Source organism: Trichomycterus rosablanca, chromosome 21, assembly GCF_030014385.1.
Source record: "Trichomycterus rosablanca isolate fTriRos1 chromosome 21, fTriRos1.hap1, whole genome shotgun sequence".
NCBI lineage: Eukaryota > Metazoa > Chordata > Actinopteri > Siluriformes > Trichomycteridae > Trichomycterus > Trichomycterus rosablanca.
This window is the reverse complement of record NC_086008.1, coordinates 14,855,048-14,870,388: the sequence shown is the minus strand read 5'-3', so window position 1 is coordinate 14,870,388 and position 15,341 is coordinate 14,855,048. Positions and strand designations below refer to the sequence as shown.

General features: G+C 41.6%; 1 protein-coding gene and 1 long non-coding RNA gene across 6 annotated transcripts in view; one reads left to right on the top strand and one right to left on the bottom strand.

Moving 5' to 3' along the window:
• The window catches only part of LOC134335105 (uncharacterized), a 67,873-nt gene that overhangs the window by 8,748 nt on the left and 43,784 nt on the right, over positions 1–15,341 (bottom strand). The window lies entirely within an intron of this gene.
• The window catches only part of pdzd2 (PDZ domain containing 2), a 112,681-nt gene that overhangs the window by 82,418 nt on the left and 14,922 nt on the right, over positions 1–15,341 (top strand). For all 3 annotated transcript variants that reach the window (XM_063017505.1, XM_063017507.1, XM_063017506.1), the window contains 6 exons: positions 2,923–3,055; positions 5,137–5,218; positions 8,064–8,170; positions 8,259–8,430; positions 9,529–10,259; positions 11,440–11,584. In XM_063017505.1, the coding sequence (XP_062873575.1) occupies positions 2,923–3,055; positions 5,137–5,218; positions 8,064–8,170; positions 8,259–8,430; positions 9,529–10,259; positions 11,440–11,584 (1,370 nt within the window). The remainder of the gene's footprint in view (positions 1–2,922; positions 3,056–5,136; positions 5,219–8,063; positions 8,171–8,258; positions 8,431–9,528; positions 10,260–11,439; positions 11,585–15,341) is intronic.

Sequence of the window (15,341 nt, the reverse complement as noted above, 5' to 3'; positions counted from 1 at the left end):
GTCACTGCTGGACTGAGAATAGTCCACCAACCAAAAATATCCAGCCAACAGCACCCCGTGGGCTGATGAAGGTCTAGAACAGGGGTGGGCAATTAAATTTTCGAAGGGGCCACATAAGAAACTGGGACTGTTGTGGAGGGCCGGACCAATAAGTTGAACTTAATTCTGCTCAATATTAATTTTTTATTTACATTTTCAGCATTTAGCAGATGCCTTTATCCAAAGTGACTTACAATAAAGTTACAGTATACAGTCTGAGCAATTGGGGGTTAAGGGCCAGCAGCAACCTGGCGGTGGTGGGGCTTGAACCAGCGACCTTCTGGTTATACTAGTCCAGTACCTTAAGCACTAGGCTACAACTGCTCACTCTTTATTAAAAGCAGTAAATTGTGCAGTTCTAATAAGCTGTTAATGTTTAGATGTTATAATCAGAAAATTAGAAGTAGGCAGAGAAAAAACATCAACATTATTTTACTATTTAAACAAACAAATGCAAAAAAAAACAAATGTGAACAAAATGTGCAGGTTTTTAAACTTTACACTATTTTGTTTTGAGTCTAATTACCACATTTGTTTTTCAGTCCTTTGTTATTGTTGGATATTCTTATTAAAATCACAAAGCTGGTCCTGACTGCTTCAGTTCTGGATGTGTTAAACTTTATAAAAAGTCCTTGTTGCTTTTGCAGTTTAGTTAGTGAAGCGTCAGGTGTGACGCTCCGCATCGTTCATGTTCATGTATTTGTTTCTCAGTTTAGTACCATAACAGCGATTTAAAGCCTAAATTGTGATCGTTAACCAGCTTTACATCTGACTTTAGTAAACAAATACTTCAGCAGTTCATGTCTTGTTAAAAACTCGACTGTCAATCACACTCAGTTCTGTTCGCCTTACGGTGAAGCTGATACACTCTCACACACGTAAATCCAAACTTGCGGATATTTAAAGACACAGCGCTCCCGTCAAAAACAATCCTGTTATATTGCATGTGTGATGTACGTCTGATTTTTAATTGCCACGAACCTCATGCGGGCCGGTTGGGGATGTCTCGCGGGCAGGATGTGGCCCGCGGGCCGTACAATGCCCAGGTCTGGTCTAGAACATGACCAACTCAAACAGCAGCAATAGATGAGCGATCGTCTCTGACGTTACCTCTACAAGGTGGACCAACTAGGTAGGAGTGTCTAATTGAGTGGACACAGTATTTAAAAAAGCCATCAGCGCTGCTGTGTCTGATCCAATCATATCAGCACAACACACACTAACACACCACCACCATGTCAGTGTCACTGCAGTGCTGAGAATGATCCACAACCTAAATAATACTTACTCTGTGGTGGTCCTGACCATTGAAAAACAGCATGAAAGGGGCTAACAAAGCATGCAGAGAAACAGATGGACTACAGTCAGTAATTGTAGAACTACAAAGTGCTTCTATATGGTAAATGGAGCTGATAAAATGGACAGTGAGTGTAGAAACAAGGAGGTGGTTTTAATGTTATGGCTGATCAGTGTATATTATGATAATAATCATAATACTACAACACTAGCCCACCTGCTAAAATCCAGGTTTTAACAATAGAGGTGCTATCGGTCAGTCAGGCGTCTACACAGACATGATTGGCTATGTCTTTCAGCGGCGAGTGGGGGGTGTCGATCAAAGCCTAATGATGGATCAGTGCCCTGTCTAGGGTATCCCGACCTTGTGGCCAGTGTTTCCTGATGTAGTCGGACCCACCACGACCCTAACCAGGATAAAGTGGTTAAACTTTCATTTTATTAGAATGTAAAAGTTTATCAAATTTGAGTCTGGCAGTTGTAGCCTAGCAGTTAAGGTACTGGACTAGTAATCAGAGGGTCACTGGTTCAAGCACTACCACTGCCAGGTTGCTGCTGTTGGGCCCTTGAGCAAGGCCCTTAAAGGCCTCCGCATACTTCCTGTGAAACTAAGTTCGCGAGCATTGCACGAAGCCAAACGCACCTTCGCAAGCTTACAAGCCGGCATACTTCCAGCGGTTTCGTTTTGCCTGTCACGTCTGCTCCACAGCTACAGGTGACACTGTGACATTTATGGTAGCTTCATGGCAGGTCTTTTTTTTAACCGACCAATCACAGGCGGTGTCGCGGAGTGACGTCGTCCGCGGAGTTCGCCCGGCTTCGCGAACGAAGCCACTGCACGACGTCCGTGGTTGTTCGCTTTCTCCGCAATTACGTCACATTGGTCGCCTAAGTCAGGCGACACTCTAATGCTCAGACTGTCACAGTAGTATACTGGAGGTCGCTTTGGATAAAGGCTTCTGATGAATGCCGAAAAAACGTAAATGAGTCTTTTTATATTTCCAACGATCATCCATCTTCAGTTCATTTCAACATGATTCTGATTTACACTCCAATAAATCGCCTGAATTCATAAAAACAATTAAAAAAAAAGGATAAAATCTGTGTAGCAACATTTTGTGAGACAGACCTCTCGGCTCTTAGATAGTTTTGAGCTGGTGAATAATGCTGGTCTTCCTCGTGCGGCATCTAATTGATCTATGAACTTGAGTCGGTTTTGCATAATTAAGGAAGGGAGAGGCAGGAAGAGTCTCCACGAGGGAAAACAAGCCTACGGTGTTCATATTATTTTCCCTGCAGAGCCCACGAGTCGGTGGAAAGGGTTCCCGTGCATGTGGATGCAGTATTTTAAAGACTTCATTTTGACCTAAGAATATTGTTCCATGCATGTGGAAAAATATGAAGTGTTTATGGCAGGAAATTCAAAATATTGGTTCAGTGAGGGCGTGTTTGGAGCTGTCCATGTGAATAAAACAGTATTTCTTCACTCACAGACAATCTTTGTTTAATGCTGTTTAAAACATTATTGATACACAGTTAATTACAGGAAAGTTTTGCTCGTGTGTGTGTGTGTGTATGTGTGCTCAGTCGAGGCGACCAAGTCCTGGAAGTAGACTCCGTAAGTCTCCGCCACGCTGCACTTAGTGAGGCCTACGCTATTTTGAGCGAGTGCGGACCTGGCCCAGTGAGCCTCATCATAAGCCGACATCCAAACCCCAAGGTAGGTGTAAAAAAAGACAAATGTTCAAATCTTTGTAAGTACACATAATTCTACCATATTAAGAACTAAATACATTCCAAAACCCTGCTGTGTTCCACAGTCTCAGTCAGCACCTTGTCTCCCCCAGTCTGCCACATAAGCAGCAGTGAAAACACTTTGCACACCTGCTAACGTTTTAATCATTTCTTGCCATGAATCACTACTGGCCGCAAAAAAAGTAAACAACATTCCTTTAGCCTGTGTGCCAAGGCTCACGTTTCCTCTCGCTAATGAATGAGAGTGTTGAGGAACAGCCAACAGTGGTGTGCACCATCAGAGGTTTGTGGTTAGAGGATGCCGGTTCTTTGCTCTCCTGTAAACAAATGGCTAAAACTAACAGGCACTGAGCATGACGTTAGCCTGTCCTGACACTTTCTGAGTCACTAGAGTGGACAAGGTCAAAAACAATTCTCTTAGAGCTCATTTATTACTGCGGTGGAGGTGTAGTGGTCCGGGTCCTTTCTGTGTGGAGTTTGCGTGTTCTCTCTGTGTCTGTGGCATTCCTCCGGGAGCTCCGGTTTCCCCCCACAGTCCGAAAACGTGCAAGTCAATTGTCCATGATTGTGTGTGACATTAAAAACTTGAACTGATTAATCTTGTGTAACCAATTATTACATGTACCAAGCTATACATGTTATAGCCAACATTCTCATCTCTAGGTTTGGAAACATACCTAAGACAAGCATTAAAGGGTTTACCAACTACCTGGGTACCTGGGTAAGGGCTGGTTTAAATATATGAGTCATATTTTTAAATGCATTTTCCCAATTTTCCTCCCAGTCTAGTCGTATCCAATTACCTGATCACATTTCGCTTCCTCTACTGCTGCTGACCACTCCAGACCAGGGGAACTGTGACTGACATAGTAGCAGCAGCTGACAACTTGTTGTTCAGCTGTACAGGGCAGACTCATGGAGATCTGTATCATGCACGGAAAGTAATGGACAGATCTGTGTTATCCCCCGACTCTGTGCAGGCCCTATCAATCATTATCGATCAGCAGAGGTCATAATGCAGTTATGAGGAATCCCCCTATCCCCTCCCATGTTTGTGCTAGCATGTTTTACAGCTGCACCACTAGCATAACATTATGTCCACCTTCCTAATATTGTGTTGGTCCCCCCTTCGCTGCCCTATATGCAACAAACTGCGATGCACATTGTATTCTGACACCTTTCTATCAGAACCAGCATTAACTTCTTCAGCAATCTGAGCTACAGTAGCTCATCTGTTGGATCGGGCCACACGGGCGCCCATGACCCTGTCGCCGGTTTACCGCTGTTCCTTCCTTGGACCACTTTTGATAGATAACTGACCACTGCAGACCGGGAACACCCCACAAGAGCTGCAGTTTTGGAGATGCTCTGACCCAATCGTCTAGCCATCACTCAAATCCTTACGCTCACCCATTTTTCCTGCATCTAACATAAACTCTGAGGATAAAATGTTCACTTGCTGCCTAATATATCCCACCCCTACTAACAGGTGCCGTGATGAAGAGAAGATAATCAGTGTTATTCACTTCATATGTCAGCGGTCATAATGTTAAAGTCTAGTGTCTACTGTAAAGTAAGGTCTGTTTTTGCTCTGTAAGACCTAGACATTCTGCTTTCAAAATTCTGCTTTATTCTGCTCTAAAAAAAGCTTGAAAAGTTGCACAATCTACCTGAACGCTACACAACACCTTTGGAATGAACTGGAATGCCAACTCAAAGCAAGCCTTTATTTCTCATGATCAGTGCTCGACCTTACTAAATACCAAAACCATTTTAGGATTCAGAACTCAGGATTTCTTTGGCTTTTCTGTTGGAACATCAGCTCAAGAATCACTACGCAACTGTAATTTCCAAGTATTACACAGCAGTGCCACCTGGTGGTCACTCTACACAGAGGACCCTGGTTAATTAACGTCATCATCTCAAATCTATACCATAAATGACTGTTAAAGTGTAGACGCATACACATGCAGATGTTTCCAAGCAGTTTGTTGTAATCAACAGTGTTCACTCTTTTGGAGCATTATCAACTGTGTGTGTTTTCAGGTGTCAGAGCAGGAGATGGATGAGGCAATCTCACGCTCTACTCACAGGGATCATATGAGCAGTCATTCCTGCTACACTCTGGGTTAGTTGCTTTGTTGTTAAGTCTAAAATTATAGTAATCTAAACAATTTGGCCATTAGAATAGGAAAAAAACAATTAGTTAATAAACGACACACAAGTAACTGTAACTGTTAGATCAGGCAGTTGTAGCTTAATCATAAGGTCACTGGTTCATGCCCCACCACTGCCAGGTTGCTACTGTTGGGCCCTTGAGCAAGGCTCTTAACCCTCCAGGGCTCTAGAGTGCGACCAATTTGGTCGCACATGCGACCTAATTTCTTAATGGTGCGACTAAAAAAAATCTCAGGTCGCACCGGTGCGACCAGGCGTCCGAGGGAAAAAAAAACAACAGACACACATTAGGCCAATATCATGGTCTAAACCAATCAGAGATAGTGAAGGGCGGGACAATATTGTAGCGGTGATATGTGAGCGACATTCAGCTCAGCCAATCAGAATGCAGCACCAGGTTTATACACGTGCGTTCGGATGTTCTGCAGTAAGTTTAGTTTTGTATATGAGACTCGCCGGATGTCCCCAGAATGGAAGTTCGGGTTCTGGAGCTCGGCGGTGTAAAGTGTTGTAACGCTCACTTAAGTCCTGACTAAACAGTTAAAGTGACTCGACCCTGTCGTGTGCCTTTATTCCCACACCTCCACCACCGCACAGCAAAAGACCCGCAGCATCCCCACCGGACAGCGGCTAGGTGAGCCGACCCTCTACAGTAGCAAGGGGCTAATGCTAGCGGTGAAGTGCGACGATAGTGAAAGTAAAAACACGACAATATTTTCGTTAAGTAAAATATAAAAATAACTAAAAGACCAAAATATATTACAATACATGTAGTCAAAATACACAGTGAGTGCACCACAAGCGATTTTGGGAATCTGTGTAAAAGATTCAGTAAAGCCGATAATATAATGCACTGCATTTAAGATTACACTCTAACACTCTAGAGCCCCATACACACACACACACACACACACACACACAAACATATACATATCATTTTAAATATACACACACACATAAATAGATATACACACATACATACACATTTACTCTATTATTATTGTTATAATTTTTATAAGTGTGCTATAATTAGTCTATAATACTATAATTAACTGTAAAGAGCATGGGAAGACAGTGGCCGGCAATAATATATTTGTGACTGGTTCTAATACATTTCGAGTTGAAAGGCTGAAAAAGCCCAATGCATCTATAAAACACATTACATGCCGCGATAAATGCACTGCCCAAGTCTCCCCTCTCCCCACTGCCCTTCATTGTCAGGCAGCAGCAAACAGATCATCAGACGAGGCCATGTTGACCAGATTGTTAGTTATTTCCAAGTCAATATTGGACAGCGAAAAAAAAAAGTGAACCTGTAAAACTGCGGTGTTAAATGCGATGCGGTCGAAAATTTGGGTGCACCCAACATTTGTGCTGGTGCACCTGTGCAACCAGTGCAAAACATTAGTCTAGAGCCCTGCCCTCAATTGCTTGGACAGTATACTGTCACAGTACTGTAAGTCGCTTTGGATAGAAGGCATCTGCTAAATGCCTTAAATCAGCACTTCCCAACCTTTTTTGCACCACAGACCGGTTTTCATATAAGATATAATTTCATGGACCGGCAGTGGTCCACCTAGTGGTGATTGGAGACAATAACACCCATAAAAAAAGCAGAGTTTTCATTGCTTTTGTAGCAATCTCTAATTATTTATTCTTATATATATATATATATTCAATACCGGTCTGTGGCCCGGTGGTTGGGGACCACTGCCTTAATTGTACATGTAGATCAATGCTGTTGAATATTGTGGCATTGGCGAGATGTAAGGAAACATTTCTGCTCTTTAAACTGTAGGAGGCAGCATTACTATTTTCAGTTGCTTTGGAGCCAGTTACAAAAGCATGCAAAGGGGCGGCACAGTGGCTCGGTGGGTAGCACTGTCGCCTCACAGCAATACGGTCCTGGGTTCAATCCCCAGGTGGGGCAGTCCAGGTCCTTTCTGTGTGGAGTTTTCATGTTCTCCCCGTGTCTGCGTGGGTTTCCTCCGGGAGCTCCGGTTTCCTCCCACAGTCCAAAGACGTGCAAGTGAGGTGAACTGGAGATACAAAATTGTCCATGACTGTGTTCGATATAACCTTGTGAACTGATGAATCTTGTGTAATGAGTAACTACCGTTCCTGTCATGAACGTAACCAAAGTGTAAAACATGACGTTAAAATCCTAATAAACAAACATAAACAAAAGCATGACAAAAGAGACTAGATCTGATGTACAGCAGATCCCTTCCATTATGCTTTAACAAACCAACAGGTCACTAAACGTAACATATATTTAAAAAAAAAAGCGCTTCTATAACATTTTGATTATTAACCCCATTTTTAACCCCTATTAATACTCAGATGACGTAAACAGGGAGACGTCCCTCGCCTTTCTATGACTGTGAGCGGCCACTTGCCACAATATAAAGGGTCAATTTTATTCCCAACGGCTTGCAGTAAATATTTAAATTTAAAGTGGAGCAGCTGATTGTAGCCGGCGACATGTGGATCAGTTCACCACAGCATCTTATTTGCAACACTGGTGTTGTGCCAAATATGCTCCTGCTGCTAGATGGTTTATAGCGTACATTTAATGCCAACCTAGCTCTGTTAGTTGTATTCACTGCATGTTTGTTTACTGCATAATACCTTTTTTTACTTTTGTTACCTTAAGCAGTTTCTAACTGTTAATAAAGTTTAAAGTTGTGTTACAGTTAAGGTTTTTTTTCATTATCACATCACTTGGTTAGACTGTCTGCTATTTGCCACTTGTAGTGCACATTTGACTTGCTAACTGACTCTTTTCTGGACAGGAATACCATCCAAGAGTCCTTCACCCACAGTAAAGGCCAGGCAGGTTGAGGGCAACAACCACGCCCTCAGCTGGACCATGAAAAGATTCTTAGAGCCAGCAAGCCGGGTAAGCGAGCGACTCGTTTGATTATAAAAGTGTTAAAAATGATCAGCTCTCTTGTAGCATTTATTCCATCTCACTTTTTCCTCTACAGCAAACCTCTCTAAGTTCTGAGGCTGAACTCTCTCAGTACTTCTCACACGATGTTCCCAGCCAGTCGTCTCTGTCAGAATCCACAGCAATAGGCTCTAGTGATGATGACATGCTTCACAACAGCAGAAGCTGCAATACATCACTGGATGAGCCAACAGCGCCTCATTTGCATGGTAAACCCAAAAATATGCTCTTTATTTATACTATGTCAAGATGACTTGAGGAAAATTACAATCTTCAAGATGGAAAATACTTGAGTTAGTTGAGATAAACTCTAAGCTTTTCTGCGGTTCTTGATTATGCTTTAAATGAAGTCTTTATCTGTTAAATGATGCAGCAAATGAACAAAGACAATGAATGATTTAGTATTTTAGAATAGCAGGACATTTTGTTAATGCTGCCATGTTACAACTATTTAATCCCTGCATAATATTACTGATCTTAAGGCCTACTGCTAGTCTGTATGAACTTCAATTGTTTTCAAGCTCACTGCTCTGTGGTACAGCCAACAGAAAGCGAGTTGGACATGTATTACGTAAAAAGCTTAAACACAGAGCAGTGGCGCGGCGGGATAATCCGCTAACACACCAGTGCAGAGATTCTGAGCTCCTGGGTTAGAATCTCAGCTGTGCTTCCAGTCGGCTGGGCGCCCTCTAGCTAATGCCTGCAGCAGACAAAATTGGTCTCCAGTCTGCTGGGTGGGAAAGAGACTAAGGGGCGGGGTTGTCAACGCCAACCTCATGCACAAATCCACCAAAGTATGGGTGAATAATAATGTGGACTGCACACATCGGAGGGAGTGTGTGTCAGGCGAATATATACACCCTCCATGGACACCGTCAGGGTCCCCAGCAGCGGATTGGCCACACAAAATTTGAAGGAAAAGGGGGTAAAATACATGAAAAAAGGCTTAAACGCTGTGTCCCATCATGTGTCATACAAACAAATGATGTAAGCGCTAGTATAAGTGCTGCTTAGTCTTAATTTAAACACGTGTAAAAAGCAGAACTCAGCATGTATAAATGAAGCACACCGAACATTTACTTGTGCAGCTGCAGTTGATTACAACATACGTTCTCAGAAATTATGCTATTAAAAGAAAAATGCCAGTATCAGTAAAAATGTACATTTCCCCCTGCACTAAATAGACTTTAAAATAATCCTAAAGACTAAAAACCTCTATTACTCTCATATTTATATTACTTACATTTTCAAGTTTAAGGCTTTAAACTAATTCTGCACACGCTTCCTGTTGTCTCTTATACCTTAAGCTTATAAAGACTGTGACCCCTGTGTGGATGGTACTCCTTCATCCAGAGAAAGCTGTGAGAATTTCTCCGGTCCCGTTTGCCAAACCACAGAGCGACAGGCCAGCGTTGGCAGCAGCCCCAGCTCAGTCCGTAGCCCACTCCTGCGTCAGCGCCCTGTCATTTGCTATGAAGACGAGCCCAGTGATGAAGACGAAGATACCGGATCCTTTTGCCAATTAAAAGGTGGCATCGCCAATGGTACACGTCAGCAGGAAGAGGACTCTGGCATCGCTGTGGTTAGTTCTTCTCTGGAAGCAGATGACGAGAGTCAGCACAGTTCGCTGGAGTCGGTGGAGGGACGTGCCAATTGCGCAGAGCTGACCCTTATTCCCGCTTGTTGCCAGGAGCAGAACACGAGAAAAGAGGCCAAGCGTTCACCCAAGCTAGAGCACAAAGCCGTGACGCGTGTGAAGAGCATGATGAGCATCGAATGTCCAAACCATGTACAGAAAGCCAAACCTGAGGATTCCACTGCAGCTCCTACAGGTGGCCCGGCTCATGTTAGCCAAAGAGGGCGAGCCCAACACCACTGCAGGAAAGGCGAGCTTAGTGAGCTGGCAGGCATGTGCACTATTGAGACTGTGGTTCTGAAGCGCACTGAGTCGGAGTCTTTTGGACTGGATCTAGAGATCAAGTCAAATCCTCTAAAGGTCCTGATAACCGGACTGAAGCCCGGAGGAGCAGCTGAAAGGGTGAAGTATCGATTAAAAAAGAATCTTTGGGTTGTTGAAAAGCGCTATATAAATGTAATGTAGTATTATTATTATTATTATTAATGGTGCAGATTCTGTATCTTGGGCTACATGGCACTTAGATATAGCCTTGTCCTGCTAGATTTATAAAGCTGTGATAATGGTTATGTTTAGAGCCCTACTAAATTTACAGGCAAATGAGCTAAATTTCTCAGACCTCCTACGTTTTTCAAAAATCACAGATTTCACACATTTTTAAGGAGAAGAGCCACATTTCACTGCAGTCATTAAATAACACTTATAAATTGAATAGAATAGACATAATAAATAGAAGCTACAATACACAGCACAGCCTACCTTAATGGTTGAATGTAAACCTAGAACATTCAGCGAGGGTGCAAAGCTTCATGTTCCATCTCAAATACAAAATACTCGCCCGTGTATTTCTCTATTTCTCACACCAGCTCCAGCAGTTTCAACCCAAGTTTAAAACAGTTTTATTAAATTAGGTTCACTTTTATGGGAGCAAGTTAGAATCATTCCAGAAAAAAAACAGTCCATTCCAGTAAAGCATCAACAAAAGAATCTAATTAAAAAGCTGTGTTTTACTATAGGCCTTAATTTTACATTACCCAAAGCCCACCACCACTGTGGTCTGAGTTCATTTCTTAGTGGTGCAATTGGCTGTGCTGGGCACCTACACAGACATGATGAGCTATGTCTGGGTGTTAAAGCCCTGTGATGGATTGGCACCCTGTCCAGGGTGTTCCTGCCTTGCACCTGTGTTTCCCAGTAATGCCAGTCTGCCGCCATCCTGACCAGGAAAAAGTGGTTAATGAAAAATGAATCACAAAGTGGACGTCGTATTAGCTTAATGTAAAGCAATGCTGGATAAATAAGAAAAATATGCCTTGTGTGTTTTGGTCCAACCAGCACTCGTGCACTTTTCTGTAGCGAGTCTTTGCTATGCACGTACATCTGCACTCGGACTGAATTTTTACATGTATAATATTTATAATTCAATAGACATAGTTATTGATAAACTATCTAAATATGACAGCAAAAATCATTACATCTGTCATCATTTAGCTGAGTGTATTTATCGTTCCACTTTTCACCATACTGGGAACATGGAAACTCTGTACATGTTCCTATATGTTCTCTTGTTTCTGTCTATTAGGAAGCCAAGGGCAGACTGAGTGTGGGGGATGAAATTGTAGCCATTGGCGACACCCCGGTGTGTACCTCTTCCTATCAGGAGATCTGTGACTTGATGCATGGCTTACCAATCACACTGACTTTGGAGGTTAAGAAGCCAGTCTCAGGTGAGTTGATGATAAGTGCAAGCAATAATTTTATCCTTTAAAGCTGGGCAACTGTTTCCCCACCCTACATTTACACCAGCAGAGATTAATTGCTCTGCCTTGATTGATTGCTTTACTGAACTGCACTGTGGAATCACTTGACATGTGAGATCTTTCTGTGCCAGAAAAAAATATTTATAAACCTGCAATAAATCAGTTTGAACGCTTAATCAAAAGATTTAACAGTAATAAGTTAATTGCTGACATAATACAGTACTTAACTGGCTTTTAATGGGCTAATTGTGCTTCGTTTGGGACTGATCCAGATTCAAAAACTTATTCAGGCTTTACAGTGCATTCAGTGACTGGTTTAGTGGACAGAATGGCATTCTCGGCTTCCCTGCCTGTTGTGTGACACTAGCAAATCCCAGTTGTGAGCTTACGTTTATAGATGAGAGCAGTTAATGCCCAATAAGATGTGCTGATCTGACCAAATTACATCACAGGTGTTTGCATGAAGCTAATCTAAACATTTTTCTCGTATGGCCACACCCTTCTTCTTTGGCTATAACATCACCAGCTCTTGCAATACATCACTGCTATTGTAAATGCAGAGAAAATAGAAATACCTATAGCATTCCCGTGACACGGTGTCTCGATGGGTAGCACTGTCACCTCACAGCAATACGGTCCTGGGTTCAATCCCCAGGTGGGGCGGTCCGGGTCCTTTCTGTGTGGAGTTTGCATGTTTTCCCCGTGAGTTTTCTCCTGGTGCTCCGGTTTCCCCCCACAGTCCGAAGACATGCAAGTGAGGTGAATTGGAGACACTAAATTGTCAAAGACTGTGTTTGATATAATCTTGAGAAATGATGAATCTTGTTTAATGAGTAACTACCGTTCCTGTCATGAATGTAACCAAAAGTGTAAAACATGACATTAAAATCCTAATAATAAACCAACAAACAAACAATCCTAATGAATAAAATAAATAAATATAACTGTTCTCATATTCCTGGAATTCAAAACTGCTATTTGACTCATTATATTACCAGTAAAACCAAATGCTATTTATTTTGTTTCAAATGTAGCATGGCATTGTACAGTATATTAGACTACAGTACAGTTGCTCATCTAGACACGACATTGCTTATTAAGTACAGAGCATATAAGAGAATAGGAGCCTGCAGTTGTGTTTGTATAGTTTCAGCCTACTGTAGCTGGATGCTGTAATTGCTCTCTTAAAAGACTGTGGTGCTCCACTGACTCCTTCCAAATTAAATTCACATGCATTCTGTTTACATAAACAAAATGTACCAGTTAGCACTTGTGTGTGTTTAGCCATCCTATCATGTGTGATTGACTAATTAAAAAAAGCACGCCATGGAAACCAAAAATTGTGAACTAAAGAGAACAGTTATCTTTCCCCATGCTGCCTTGAAGATGTTGGAGCACAACAGACTTTCCCTTGCTGGCACTACCCGTCTTCACCTCAAATGGAACTGCAATCAACTGGCTTTTATTCTTTGGTGACTACTGTTTAACTCCGTGCCTCTAGTGTCTGTAGCTTAGTTGTAGTTAAATCCCAGTATAGTGTGTAGTTTACCATAGCCCAGGTAAATAGGTTTTGTGTTATTGTTGTGAGTATTATTATTTCCAGCTGTTCACAGCTCATAGCCCATGCAATAAGGGCCTGCATGAGCTCTAAAAGTAATCCAAGTATTGATTCATTTTACACATTAGTGCTCACAGGCACTAAACCAACACAAGCTACATACAGCTCTGTTTCAAAGACTGTTAAAGCATTATATGCAATTCACTTTTTACATCATTCTAATTCTTTCTGTTTATAGTATTTTTATTTGGTTTAGATTACTTTTTTAAATTACCAAACTCACTCACTTTCCTAACCGCTTATCCAATTAGGGTCGTGGGGAGGTGCTGGAGCCTATCCCAGCTTTAACACCCTGGATCGGGCGCCAGTCCATCGCAGGGCAGACACACACACACCCATTCACATACAGGGCAATTCTGTGTCTCCAATTAACCTGACTGCATGTTTTTGGACCGTTACCAAACTGTTCCAAACAATTTTTCTCAATTGGATGTCCAACAAGTTCAGTCAGGTGTCCACATACTTTTGTCCATATGAGGTATGTGCTCAAAACATTTAATATGCGTGTTAATCTTTCCAAATCAACAAATTTTATTTAATTTCTTACATATTACTGGTAACCATTACATCCTGCACCATCACCATGGAACACTAGGGATTCCAAGTGTTTAAAACAATAGCTGTATTGTGTTTTTATACAATAGTCAGTTCCGACCAAGTTATTTGATTGGACAAGAGTTATCTGAGGAGTGGTAATTGGTAATATTCAGAGTAACAGCACTGTGACTTTGTACTAGCATTTCATTAATACTATCACTCCTCTTGCAATGACTGTTAATTAGACACGTTAACAATTGTTACCATTTAGATTGCACCACAGTGACAAATGCATTTGCACTAATAACTTTTCATTTTAACTATGAATGTTCATACAGAGTCACTATGTTCAGCAGAGTCTTATTTTTCCTGCACAGTAATTGAAAATGTACAAATGAATGCACCGGTAGAAAGCAGCAGAAAGTGTGTGCAGGGATGTACTTGTGTTGCCGGGCAACAATCCTTAACTATTTGTGCTGGTGGAGCCAAAAAAATGATTAAATCATAATGGCATGTAAGGGCAGTTGTAGCCTAGCAGTTAAGGTACTGGACTAGTAATCGAAAGGTCGCTGGTTCAAGCCCCACGTCTGCCAGGCTGCCACTGTTGGGCACTTGAGCAACCTCCTTGTTTCTACACTCACTGTCCATTTTAATAGCTCCACTTACCATATAGAAGCACTTTGTAGTTCTACAATTACCATTAAAGACCAGCATGAAGGGGGGGGGTAACAAAGCATGCAGAGAAACACATGGACTACAGTCAGTAATTGTAGAACTACAAAGTGCTTCTATATGGTAAGTGGAGCTAATAAAATGGACAGTGAGTGTAGAAACAAGGAGGTGGTTTTAATGTTATGGCTGATCGGTGTAATTATAGCATTTAAAAAATTGTGTCTGTGATAGACAGGTTGTGTCTAATAAATTTTTAACTGTTAAGAATATTCAAAACCACATTGAAACTATAAATAACAATCATGCCACGACCAAAAAAGACCAAAAAATGCAAAGCTATTGATTATTCATTACCGTCAAGCAGCCCTATAACAAATGAAGTTCCCACATATGCTGAGCACTTGGTCGCGTTTATAAATGAAACTTCTTGTAGAAGAAACATTAGTTATTGATCAGAGTGTATTAGGATTATTGAATATGTCTGATTGATTAAGACTGTATGCCAGGCTATTTAGAAAACCTTTATGCTCACAGCAATGACTTTATCAAGCCAACACACTGTAGATAAAATGCTGATGTCTCTGTTTTTCGTCTGTACTGTAACCCACAGTTTGAGTGTAATAGTTTTTTATGCATGTTTGCCAAATCTGTGTAGTTTAATGTGTCAATCCATTAATACTCTAAATTGTATTGAAGCTCTTCCCTTAGTTGTGTTTATTATGGTGAAACAAACATCGTCTAACACATCAGTTAAAAATCTCTAATAAGTGTTTAGTTGGGTTAAAATCTATTGCATAAGGTCACAAGATCAAAACATAAGGGATCATTTATATCATGTTACACTCATCAATCAGCAGCAGTAGCCTAGTGGTTAAGGCACTGGACTAGTAACCAGAG